Below are 14,509 nucleotides of genomic sequence, written 5' to 3' on the forward strand. Positions count from 1 at the left end.
GGAATTAATTCAGGAAAGCAGAGAATCAATGGCACAGGGGCTGGACAAAACAAAATAACTGCAACGTTGCACTTGAAGAAGGACTGAGGTCCGAAACGTATTAAACAACTGGGAGCATTAAGAGTCTTGCGGACATGTATCATTTACTTCAGGCAATTCATTTAGGACAGTGGTGCTCAAACTGTGGTACATGTACCACTGGTGGTACTTGAGACATCTCTGGTGGTACTTGGAAGAATTAATTTTGTGCTTTGATTTGAAGGCTTTGATAAAGTTATTGCAGTTGAATTGTATTGCACTTGCACTGAATATGACCGTAGCTGTTGAGGCCATTATGAACCTCTCCTGTATTGACAGGCAAAAGTGAATATGGAAAGCCTTTACTGCGATATTCTAATGTTGGCTGTCAAGGTGGTACTCGGAGAGCTCAATATTTTCTCAGGTGGTACTTCACACAAAAAAATTTGAGAACCACTGGTATAGGACATCCTCACCATCTCCTGGGCCACGTCCTCGGCAACCTCCTTCTCGAGGTCAAAGGTGAATTCGATGGCGCCGCTGTCCTTGTATTTGCCCTTGAGCTTCTTGGGGTCTTCCACCCAGAGCCGCAGGGCGATCGACGACTTCGTCCCATCATCCTCCTCGGCCAGCTCCACGCGCACGCCCGTGTCCTCCGCGAAGAAGGCGTGGTTCAACAGGTCTTTGATGGAGTATCTGGACAAAACAAAACACAAAAAAAACAAAAACACACGTGGCACATAAACGCTTAAAGATGAGGGCTTGAGCGAGCGGTAATCGCAAGGCAGCTGCACTACACACACACACACACACACACACACACACACACACACACACACACACACACACACACACACACACACACACACACACACACACACACACACACACACACACGCACCACCCAAAACATCAACACTGGCCGCCTCACAGTAAATACTGGTGTTAAGGTCAGCGTTCCAAATGGGTCACACGTGGACACTCACATTGCCCAAAGCTTTTGTACAGTACACACCTACCATGAGTTTTTAAACCTCACTCTAGCCAGATGAATGTGCTCGCCTCCTGAGCAAAGCTGAGCATAGACATCCAGATCTGGGGCCTATACTAAGAGGCAGGTTCAGGTATGAAGCAGGTTAAATAAGGAAGTAAATCATCTAATAGAAGAGCCTGGAGTTCTCATTTTCTTAAGAAACAGTCTCTTAGTATAGGCCCCTGGTGAGAGCCAGGTTAGATATGTAATTTGTACAATTATTTAAAAAAATGCCCATGTAAATAAACTACCAAATCAAAACTAACTGCTAACAGGAAGTGCATCCCTGTAGTGTGTCTCAGGAATGTTTTTTTTTAAACTTTTTTTTTTTTAATTACTTTATATGACATTATAATAGGACGGTGAAGGAGTGACAGGAAATGAATGGAAGAGAGATGTGGGTAAGGATCGGCATAGGACCCTGGCCGGAATCGAACCCGGGTCGCCGGCGTAGCAGCCCAGTGCCCTACCGTTAGAGCCACGGCTGGGCCAGGAGTTAATATTTCAGGGCTGATCTAAAATGAATGAGAGGCAGCTCACTGGTGATTACCTCCCCAAGCTGACAGGGTATCATGTTAGTAGTGTACTGATACACTCGGCCATAAACACCAGGGTGCTTAACCTCCACCCTCCACAATGTCTTACACAGACAAAAAACAGTTAGCATACTTTTTTGTCAAAAAATGATTTTAGAATCCAGATGGATTTCATATCTTGATAGGTTTTATATGGCTTTTTTCCTCATCAGAATATACATAATATCTCCACCACTGACGTGTATGATTTAAGCCTGGCTCAAACTACGCGATTATCGGCCAGATTCTCGGCTGAAAACCCCCCTTACGACAATCGCTGGAACGTTACCGTCCAGGACCATCGCAAGCGATTGTCGGGAGAGATTTCCTCGTCGTGGTCGACGTTCTAAGATAGAACTCAAAGAGTCGCAGATCGCAAATCATAGAACAGTGTTTGATATTTGCGACTGGAAATAGAACGTCGGGCATTGTCTTGGTGGTTGCGAGCAGGGATAAGATTGACAGTTGCGTTTCTCTTCTAGTATGCGGTGCACCCCAATGCCAAAATCAGACACACAATCGCTAGTCGTGTAGTTTGAGCCTGGCTTAAGAGATCAGTGATCTCCACAATACCATGGAATAGAATAGAGTAGAATAGAATTAAAAGGGGGGGGCGCTGTGGCGCAGCGCGCTAACCCCCCCACATTTGGACTTACATTGCCCACGGGGACCCCGGTTCGATTCCGGCCGCGGTCATTTCCCGACCCTGCCCCATCTCTCTCTCCCTGTCATTTCCTGTCTACTCTTACACTGTCCTAAGATAATAAAGTCCAAAAAGCCCCGCCAATTTTTTTTTTTAAAAGAATAGAATAGAGGCTGGAAGCAACTCACTCATCAATGCAACATGTACTGTGCGTGGTCTATACCGTTCTTTACCACTACTATACATGCATACATACACCAAATGAAGAGATTTTACTCAGTTTTACGTAATAGTCTGTAGCTACTTGAGTTTGCCTTTGCTGGGCTGCACTCACCTCTCCTTCCAGTACTGACAAAATGCAGTACTTTAAACTACTTAAAACTGAGTTTAGTATGTACAGTAAACTTCACAGTAGACTTCACAAAAACCTCATTTGCCTCTGACTAAATACAGGAAACAATGTTTTGCGAGGGCCCGCAAACCTCAAAGCTTTCTTTTTCAGCAGGTACGGCTTTTCAGGGTAGTTCAGTCATCAGTTGTCAAAAAGAAGGATCTGAGTCCGATGAAGGCCTAGTGCTGAAACGTCAGCACACCAAAAATAAAGTAGATAATAATAGAGTAAAAACCTTTTTCCTCATTTGTGTAGTGTTTGTACTGTAGTTACTGCCCTGCCTTAAACTCACCTCTCCTCCCGGTGATGGCGGATGCACTCCCCAATGATCTCCTTGATCTCGGGCACGGCTACTTTACCGAAACTGGCCGGCTTAACACCCTGTGGAAGCAGGAGGAAAAACAAGGCAGACTGATGGTTGTCACAACTGTTAGGCTAATTCGTATGCACACATACGCTGTACATACACACACACTGTACATACACACTCCCTGCACACACACACACACACTGCACATACGTACACACACGCTGTACACACACACGCACGCATGCTGACGCAAGCAGCAAGCACTCTCATGATTGAAGAAAGCCATGCTCTCAAGTCTCCAATATTGCAGCATGGGACAAAACATCCCTTGAAAGCACAGTGCAAGTAAAGCACACTATGATTGATTACTGCCTTGCTTTTACGTGCCCGGGTTTCTACTGCACACACAGCACGTGACCAGGGAAGAAAACATGCCAAGGTATTACATAAATCTGCCTGTCTTAAAATGTCAAGGAATGTCCATCTATGTCACACTACGGTAAATGAGCCACACAAAGTGTAATGACCACCGAAGAAGTATATAGCCTTCTGCCAATCACAAAAGTTTTATTGCTGAAATACAATACAATACCTACATACAGTAACAGCTACTGGGTTTACATGTAATTGTGTCTCATATGTGCAGGTGGCATCATACAGTAGGCTATATACAATAGTTACCCTGGAATGTTGTATACATATGAGATATATACATATATATATATATATATATAGAGAGAGAGAGAGAGAGAGAGAGAGAGAGAGAGAGAGAGAGAGAGAGAGAGAGAGAGAGAGAGAGAGAGAGAGAGAAAGAATGAGAAACTGTACTCACGCTGGTGACTTTGCGGTATATCTGCGCTGCGTTCTGGCATTCGGAGTAGGGGTATTCGGAGGTGGCCATCTCCAGCATGCACATGCCAAAAGCGTACACGTCCACCGCCTCGTCATAGTGCTCCTCATACATCTCAGGAGCCATGAACTCAGGAGTGCCTGGAGGATACACACACACACACACACGCACACACACACACACACACAAACACACACACACACACACACACACACACACACACACACACACACACACACACACACACACACACACACACACACACACACACACACACACACACACACACACACACACACACACACACACACACACACACAGGGTCAGAGTCAGATTAACTACTTTTATGGACTTGAAGTTTAATTTCCTCTAAAAGATATTAAAACACAAAATCAGACTAGGAACAATGGGCCATCTCTCCCACTTTAGGAGGCTGATTCTTTGGGCCGTGGCAGCTTTGTCATGCTTTGTCAGCAGCATCAATGGTTCATCACCCAATTTTATAAGGCCAATTCACTTCTAAGTGCTGATCTTCACAATTACTCACACATCCATCTTCTCACTAAAACACTCAATAGTACTTCACTAAGCATGATTCATTCTTCAAACAAAATACCCATTAAGCTTATTGCAATAGAATAAAGTGTATGTGTGTTGTAGTGGATAAACCGAACTGTCGTACCGATCACGCTCTTCGCAAAGGAAGCTCTCTTGAGTGTAGCGAGTCCGAGGTCCCCAATCTTGACGGAGCCCGTTGGCCCGGTGATGAAGATGTTGTCGCACTTGAGGTCTCTGTGGATGATGGGCGGCGTGCGCGTGTGCAGGAAGTGGAGCCCCTTCAGGATCTGACGACACCAACTACGCAACACCTTGGGCTTCATCACCTTGAAACGCTTCAGGTAGCTGACAAGAAAACATTAAAGGAATATCACGCAAACATCTAAACACTTCTCATACAACAATCTCATCAACATCTCAGATACTTCAAAACACAACAAAGCGCTTCAGGCTGTTGCCAAGAATACGCCAGCAGAACATCTCACAAACATCTCAGATTCAGGTGTACTAAAATCCCCTGGCTCACAGGTGAGCTGCACTCACGTCTTTAGCGTTCCTGACGTCATCAGTTCTGTCACCAGGACGATGCACTTCTTCCCTTTGACGGGCGACTCCCAGAAATCGTAGAAGCGCACGATGTTGGGGTGCTGCAAGCCCTTCAGCATTTCAGCCTCCTCCTTAAACCGCTGACGCTCTGCTTTGGACAGCTTACGATCCTATTGGAGATGACGAAATACACTTAGATCCTAGACATACACACACACACACACGCACACGCACACGCACATGATCCTATTGGAGATGACGAAATACACTTAGATCCTAGACATACACATACACACACACACACGCACACACACACACACACACACACTCACTCACTCTCTCTCACTCTCTCTCTATCTCTCTTTCTCTCACACACATACACACACACAGACACAGACACACGCACGCACGCACGCACGCACACACGCACACACACACACAGCACAGCTCGTCTAATGACACTGAACAGGACTGATCTGCTATTCTGAATATTATCTATTTTTCAGTCACATTTCGTCTGAGAACCTGAGGAGAATTGAATATCTTTATATCGAGTGTCTTTAATCTCGCTGACTGTACACAAAGGCACTGGAGAGCAGCTTCAGAGAGGTGCCTCACTGCAAACACATCCACAGTATTCAATAAACACCACAACTCTCACGTCATTCATCGTAAACTCTCACACCCAAACCCACAGGCTAAACACCCACACCGCCAGCATTATGCAAAATTCATGAACTTTAAATAAAAAATTCAATGATTCAAATTGCTACCTTCATTGAACTGAATTGGATTATAGGGGTGTCATTACTCAGTTCTGTAGGGCATTCTTTATTTAGTTGATTTACTTATTTACTGTGATTTTGAATAACCCTGATCAGGGGTGTGCTTCTCGAAAGCATAGTTGCTAGCCAGTTAGCAACTTGTGTAGTTGCCAATGGGAAATTGCATTGCAAACAACAAAGTAGCTAAGGTAGTTCGCCACTATGGTTTTGAGAAATGCAGCCCAGATCCACACGTTAAGCTCTCAGATCCCCCACTTCAGATATTCGAAACATTCTCACACCATATTCCACAACAACATGTTATCTAAACAAAAATATAACAAACACACACAGCAGACCACAGATACAAACACAAAAACAGTCTGTGTGCATTTGCCTCTATCTTCTTCCCTAAGTCCCGGTTCCAGACATAATTTGTATGATTGTAATTGCTTGCATGGTATGGTTTCTATGGTTGTGATTGCTTGTGTGGTATGATCTGTGTGAGTGTAATTGGCTTTCTCATTTCCCCAGTCTGCTGCTGAGCTTCCTAATGTCTTTAAAGCGAGACATCCTTAGCCCACACCACACACACACACACACACACGCACACACACACACACACACACACACACACACACACACACACACACACACACACACACACACACACACACACACACACACACACACACACACACACACCAGAGACGCTCTCTTCTCTTCCTTGCAGGCCTGTCCAATCGCATCTGGCACAGAACAAACATAATGTGGGCTCGAGTCAGGATGCCTTAAATGGCAAATTACACACTACATGCCCCTCATGAATGCGGATATTGACAATGCCGTAATCACAGGCGATTCAAACGGCAGCATGTGATCCTCAATTTATTATTAGTTAACTGGTTTTGACGGCTTTTGTTTTTTGTGAAATGTAGCACAATACATCTGCATCCCTTTCCCTAACATCATGGACATGATTTTTCTAAAATACATTTTCAAAATAAGTGTTCATCTAATACAAAAAGGATTAAGATGAATAAGAATATGGAGCACAAAATAGGTGTCTATCTTTAAAAAATCTGGCCACACCATCTATCTGTGTCGGTCTGTCTGTCTGTCTGTCTGTGAAAAATGAAAGAGATAATTAAGCCCTCATCAAACACACGCCGCTGCAGGTACATCAGATACGTCACTGCCGCACTCGTGTATCACTCGTTTGTCATCGTGTCCCCAGCAACACCAGAGGGGAATCACCCCCATCAACACCCCCAGGTATTCTGCTCTACTTGTGATGGGATATACTTGTTGTTCCTGATAATATTGTCACTGTGCATGGCATAGGGGACATAAAGCAGCCACACACTGAGGAGCTGTGTAGGCAACAGAGGAGCTTCTGGACAGGACGTTCGCGTACAAGTCATTGCAGAGAAGAACGGAATACATTGGCAACAACATGGCAACATATCATATGTACATTGCTGTTAGGGCCCCTAGGTCAGATGAGAGGACGATTGCTGTCCTTTAATGATCAACCTCGATTGCCTAATCCACCTCTGCAAGGCCACATAACACCTGTGCTTTGGAGTGAGGAGTCCACTCCACACACTTAAAATCCTTTTTTGATTTTTTTTTTAAATCCATGGCAGGATTACGTTTCGAGCATTGTCTTCTTCAGTTTGAGAATCTGTGGAAGACAATGAAAGAAACATAATCCTGACTCCAAAACTTCGGACAGCCTTTTCTTGCACCTTCACCTAGGATGTGCTTAATCTACATACCGCCAACCTTCTCCAAACCTGTTTACTGTTTTTATCCCTACCGCTGCTGAGTCTGTGTTTGCATGTAACCGTTTTGCCTTTATTTTGTCTTTGAGTGCCTAAACAACCATATATAGGACCAACAGTATATATTACTAGCATATTATTAACTATTCAAGATCTTCCTGAAGCTTCCAAGATGGACAAGTGCAAACACTTGATGTGAAAATAGTAAGGTCTAGCAAGGTCCCCACATTTCATGCACTGCTGAGGAATTATGTAAAAATTCATGTGCCGACTGTGTAATAGCTGCACTTTCAGACACCAAACAGAGTGACACACGGTACTTTTTCGCGCTGGGGAAACAATGGAATGGATGCTGGCATGAATTTTACGCAATGGGTTGACCCTGTATCTGTATTTGAATCATCTGTATTTTCATGCAAGCTAGAGACTGTAATAAATTCAGGTCAGGCTGCCATGCATTGGGAACATCATGGCAGTGCTACAGACTATCATACATTGAGGACATGACGACATACTTTGCATATCAGCACAGCAGATTGCCTGCCATGCTTTGGGGACAACATGGGTGCACTATAGACTTGCTCGCTTTGGGAACAACATTGGGCACAAAGCAGACTGCATTGACACAACATGGGGGACATCACAGCGCACCAGACGGCCAGGGGAACAGCGTCACATGTTGAAAACACACACACACACACACACACACACACACACACACACACACACACACACACACACACACACACACACACACACACACACACACACACACACACACACACACACACGGCCTGCGCCTCAGAACACGGCTGTGGGATTTGTGGGCCGGTCGGCATGTGTCATCAGTACACATGGCACATACTGTATGTGGGATATCATATGCAATTCCTCACTGATCACAAGAGATAATCACACGATATATTCCCTATTTTGTTAGCCTTGAATCTGTTATAAAAGTGTTAATTGTCTATTTGTGTTGCGCTGTAGTCTACAGTAGCAATCTGGTATCTAATTTTTTGTAATTTTCCATTTTTCCTCAGGCCAGACACCGGTGCCAGACAGACAGGCACAAACACAGGGAGAGAGAAGATGGCATCACACACACACACACACACACACACACACACACACACACACACACACACACACACACACACACACACACACACACACACACACACACACACACACCTCACACACACACACACACACACACACAGGGAGAGGCGAGGAGGCGAGGAGAGGAGAGGGCATGAGACAGCACACACACACACACACACACACACACACACACACACACACACACACACACACACACACACACACACACACACACACACACACACACACACACACAGAGGCGAGGGAGAGGTGAGGAGAGGGCATGCGACAGCAGGAGGAGACCTTGAGGAGTTGCACCAGTGCACAGACCTTCACCAAGCTCCTATTTAATCAAACGGAGACAAGTGATTAAATCATTTAAACTGCTTTAAAGCAATTCCATACAAGTGACCGGGCAGGCCGTGACTGGTAAAACAGTGAGCAGCTACATTTGTGAAGAACAGGTGCTGTTGAGGTGGGGAGCTGAGGTAGGAGAGCCGGGGGTCACGGGCAGCTGTGGCATAGTGGTTAAAGGTGCACTGTGTAATATTTTTAGTTGTTTATTTCCAGAATTTATGCTGCCCATTCACGAATGTTACCTTTTTCACAAATACTTACCACCACTATCAAATTCTCTCAATAGTCTGCGATTTTGAATGTCCAGAAATGGACAATTTTAGCTGCACAACGCACTGTACTTTGGTCATACTAGTAAATATTTAGTTTATGATTTAGTAAATATTCATAAAAAAGAAAATTTGGCTATAGGCAGCACAGTTTCAATGAGCTGCATTGTTGCAATACCTACTCTGGCCACCATCCTACGCAGTGCACCTTTATGAGATGGGCAGAGATAATTAAGTGAGTAATTAAGTGAAAAGTGAAAAGTGAAAGCCCATTGGGAAACTCCAACTCCCATTGTCATTGTGACACAGCACTCCACAGCACACAAGTGAACACTGCACACAACGAAATTGCATTTATGCCTCACCCGTGCAAGGGGGCAGCCCTCAGTGGCGCCCCATGGGGAGCAGTGCGGTGGGACGGTACCATGCTCAGGGTACCTCAGTCATGGAGGAGGATGGGGAAGAGCACTGGTTGATTACTCCCCCCACCAACCTGGCTGGTCGGGAGTCGAACCGGCAACCTCTGGGATGCAAGTCTGACGCCCTAACCGCTCACCCATGACTGCCCATTTAATTAAGTGTAAAATTAAAATTAAAATTAAGTAAAATTAAATTAAAATTAAAAGTAAAATTAAGTGAGTAATTAAGTGATCAGTGAGTTGCAGGTTCGAGTACCACCCCGTTCCACTCCCTATCTCACTCCATGGCTGAGATGCCCTTGAGCAAGGCACCTAATCCCACACTGCTCCAGGGACTGTAACCAATAACATGTACTTAAAATAACTGTAAGTTGCCTTGGATAAAAGTGTCTGCTAAATACATCAGAACTCTGCGACCCTATTCACTATTTGCCCAATAAGCTTAATTACACTATCACAACATTGCTATGACCTTACAAAGAATCTTAAGTGTGACATAGTGAGACATGGTCATTACCATTTTGGTGACAATAAGGTTACAACATAGGCCATGCGAAAACGAAAGGGTTAGTCGTGTCAGGTATACTGTATTTGTATTTAAGAATTTGAAATGAAGTAGGCCATCTAAAAACAGGAGGATTTGGGTGTAACAGTCCATCATCAATGCTTTCAGCTGCAACCAACACCAAAGCTTTTCGCCATCTGACACTATTTTATTTCTGTGTGCCGTGGTAAAGCAAGGCTTCAAGACAGCAGGGGACACGACTTCTACTTGCCTCGTAAAATGAATGGGCACACACACACACACAGACACAGACACACGCAAGCATACACACACACACACACACACACACACACACACACACACACACACACACACACACACACACACACACACACACACACACACACACACACACACACACACACACACACACAGACACACGCAAGCATAACAGACACACACACACACACACACACACACACACACATACACACACATACACACACATACACAGCTGTCTCCTCCGGTTGGTCTTTATCTGGCAACTGTGCCAACGGGTGCAAATGATACCCCAACCGGATGTGTGTCGCCTTTCTTAGTGTGTGTGTGTATGTGTGCGTGTGCGTGTGCGTGTGCGTGTGTGTGTGTGTGTGTGTGTGTGTGTGATTAGTCAGTGGCCTTCCTTTCTTCTGGAGCCCTGCTGTAGGTGATTGAGTTCCTTGGATCAATAGCTTGGCCCCCAGCGCTCATATTGCTGTTGTATAAATACAATGTGCTGATGGAGGGATGCAGAGAGAAGGAGGGAAGGAGGGATGGAAGGAGTGATCAGAGGGGTAAGGAGGGTGAAAATGAAAAGAGTGATCTGAGGGAGAGAAAGAGGGAGAGATGAGGTGGAGAGAAGGATGTATGAGAGAGAGAGAGAGAGGAGAGAGAGAGAGGGGAGAGAGAGAGAGAGAGAGAGAGAGAGAGAGAGAGAGAGAGAGAGAGAGAGAGAGAGGGAGGGAGGGAGGAGAGGGAGAGGAGGACGTGATGGAGAGAGAGACAGAGTGTGTTTGTGTGTGTGTGTGTGTGTGTGTGTGTGTGTGCGTGTATGTGTGTGTGTGTGTGTGTGTGAGAGAGAGAGAGTGGTAGGAAAAGAGAGGATAGAGGGAGCAGCTGTGCTGCACTCTCTTTCTCCTCCTCCTTACACTTCTCTCCCAAGCATCAGCCTCACCTCACCCCATACTGTCCCCCCTCACCCTGCCCCACCCTACACTGCAACCTCCCCACCTCCACTACGCTGCATCCACCCTACACTGCAACCTCCCCACCTCCACTACGCTGCATCCACCCTAGACGGCAACCTCCCCACCACCGTCACCCTCCAATACGCTGCATCCACCCAAGACGGCAACCCCCGGACCCCCACTACGCTGCATCCACCCTAGACTGCAACCACTCCACCAGAGATTCTTTACGTATAGAGATATGCCGATGTAATAGGTTGCTATGGGCACCTAACATGACCAGGTTCCGGTCTGCCTAAAGGGGCGTGTCATAATGCTCCTAGCATTGAATAGAACAGTCCTTAGGTCTACCTAGGTCTGCCTAAAGGGGGATTTCCCCCCCTCCCCCTTGCAATAATAGAACCCGGAAACAATGGGTCCACGGAACCTCTCTCTCTACTACTCTCTCTGTCTCCAACCTCCACTACGCTGCATCCACCCAAGACGGCAACCCCCTGATCCCTAATACGCTGCATCCACCCCCTACACGGCAACCTCCCCACCTCCAATACGCTGCATCCACCCTAGACTGCACCACCACCCCCACCCCCAGCACACACTGCATCCACCCGCCCACTTCACCCCCACCCTTGTCACCTCATCCCACCCTGAACTTTACACCCCCTCAATGCACCCTCGCACTTCCTCACTGCACCCCACCACCACACCTCACCCCCCACCCTTCACTCCAATCTGCTATACATTACCCCAGCCCTCACCCACCCCACCCCGCTCTGCCTCGTCATCCTCCCTGGAGCAAAAGGCATGACACTTCAGAAAACACAAAATCTCAAGACGGAGCCACATGACACATCCTGCAGCACAATGACAAGTTCAAGTTCGGCTCTGAGACATCAATGAATGCATTTCATCTTCTCCTCATTCCTATCCATGCCTTTTATATAAAGGGCAATATCTGCAGGGCTTTCTTAAAACCCCTTAAGACGCAGCTTTATACATTTGTTGTTACCAGTATGGTAATGACCAAGTCGTGGTGCATTACTAAAGGGCCTGTATTGTGTCATAGTATTGTAGTGATATGGTAGTTACATTTCAATGACTATTACAGTGTGCCACTGGAGGTACGGCGCGCATTAAGGGGCTACGGAAATTAACACATTTTGGATTAAAATGCAAAAATGTACAATATTTAAAGGTTTTACATAATGTACATAGAGTATCTGTCATAAAACAAATCCTACTTATCATGAAGACAGTGAGTGCATACAATTAAACGTAATCGAATGAGCAGAGACAAAGGCATAGCAATGCCACAGCCCGTGTCTGTGTTGTACGCATGTCTGCACCATTCACGCTAAATAGAGTAGTATACCGTATACGTTAGTGATCTGCACTGATTGAGCAGACACAGGTTAGCCATAGACATGACCACATAAACCGCCACAGTCCAACAAATATCACAGCCCCTGCCTGTCTTACACGTCCACACTAACCCTACAGTCACAACGATATTAAAAAAAACCTAGATCTGTCTATCGTACACATGACCGCACCAACCCCTACAGTCCAGCTAATGTCAGCATCCATGTCTCTCTCTACAGTTGAAACAGTGAAAGCCCACGTCTGTCTGTCTTGTACACGTGTCCACAGTAACCCTACAGATGAGCCGATATCAAAGGCCATATCTGTCTGTCATACACATGACCGCACTAACCCTACAGTCCAACCGATATCAAAGCCCATATACTATCTGTTTGACACATGTCTCTGCACTAACCCTACAGACCAACTGATATCAACATAGCAATGTCTGTCTGGTACGCATGACCGCACTAACCCTGCCTGCACACACACACACACACACACGCACACACACACACACACACGCGCGCACGCACGCACGCACGCACGCACGCACGCACGCACGCACGCACGCACGCACGCACGCACGCACGCACGCACACACACACACACACACACACACACACACACCAGTCACCAGCTGCACCCCATTCACCCATCTGAGTTACATAATGGCCCATCAGATCAGGCGCTTCGATGATCTGTCCCGTCCTGTCCTGTTCCCGCAGCCGCAGCCCTCAGCTAGCAGCCCCATCACTTAGCCCTGCCAGACAGGCATCCTCATATAACCCCTACTCCACTCTACCCAGCCCTACCGGCTGCCCGGCCGCTGGCACAGCCACAGATCTAGGGCAGCGCAGAGCAGGGCAGAGCAGCTCGTACACAACCACAGCAGCCACGTAATCAGCAGGGCACACACAGCATGCTGTGCAGCCATGCAGAGAGCATCTACCATCCGGCAGGACGAGCTGTAAACAGGACAAAGACTGGAAAACAACAACAACAACAACAGTATTGTCTCGTATTTGTCTATGTATAGATGGTTTATCTAACCTCAATCCCTTTGGAAAAAGAGTTTCTGTCTGAAATTAAATGGATGTTTGGTACATGTGTATCTATTTTTGTATCCATCTAGATGTATTTCTACATTAATCACAATCACATAGGTTTGATTCTGATTTGTCTGTGTATAGTATGTTCCTCTCAATGTCATACATTTTCTGATTCTTTTCCGGTCTTCCCATCTGTCTGCATTCACTGTACAGCTACAGTACGTCAACTTCAATGTCACAGGCTTTCCTGTCCAGTGTATACATTCATATTATTTTCATCCCCCAGATGCTATGAAGTGATTAGTCACTGGCTGCAGGCTGCAGGCTGCTGGCTGTTGGCAACTGTACTGGGTGAGGATGCAGCTCCTGCACAGAGGAGAGGAGAGGAGAGGAGAGGAGAGTAGAGTAGAGTAGAGTAGAGTAGAGTAGAGTAGAGTAGAGGAGAGTAGAGTAGAGTAGAGGAGAGGAGAGGAGAGGAGAGGAGAGGAGAGTAGAGGAGAGGAGAGGAGAGGAGAGGAGAGGACAATGGAGGAGAGGAGAGTAGAGGAGAGGAGAGGAGAGGAGAGGACAATGGAGGAGAGGAGAGTAGAGGAGAGGAGAGGAGAGGGGAGGAGAGTAAATAAGAGATAAGGAGAGGAGGAGAGGAGAGAGGAGGGGAGGGGAGGCGAGGCGAGGAGAGAGGAGAGGAGAGGAGAGGAAGAGGAGAGGGAGGAGAGGAGAGGAGAGGAGAGGAGAGGAGA

At 46.3% G+C, this 14,509-nt stretch overlaps 1 protein-coding gene across 1 annotated transcript in view; it reads right to left on the bottom strand.

Annotated features, from left to right (window-relative positions):
- Positions 1-14,509, bottom strand: part of wnk2 (WNK lysine deficient protein kinase 2) — a 59,699-nt gene that overhangs the window by 34,424 nt on the left and 10,766 nt on the right. The window contains exons 2-6 of the mRNA XM_063216635.1: positions 4,922-5,094; positions 4,503-4,723; positions 3,803-3,960; positions 2,953-3,041; positions 495-714 (exon numbers count right to left, since the gene is read on the bottom strand). Of these exons, the coding sequence (XP_063072705.1) occupies positions 495-714; positions 2,953-3,041; positions 3,803-3,960; positions 4,503-4,723; positions 4,922-5,094 (861 nt within the window). The remainder of the gene's footprint in view (positions 1-494; positions 715-2,952; positions 3,042-3,802; positions 3,961-4,502; positions 4,724-4,921; positions 5,095-14,509) is intronic.

Source organism: Engraulis encrasicolus, chromosome 14 (assembly GCF_034702125.1).
Source record: "Engraulis encrasicolus isolate BLACKSEA-1 chromosome 14, IST_EnEncr_1.0, whole genome shotgun sequence".
Classification (NCBI taxonomy): Eukaryota; Metazoa; Chordata; class Actinopteri; order Clupeiformes; family Engraulidae; genus Engraulis; species Engraulis encrasicolus.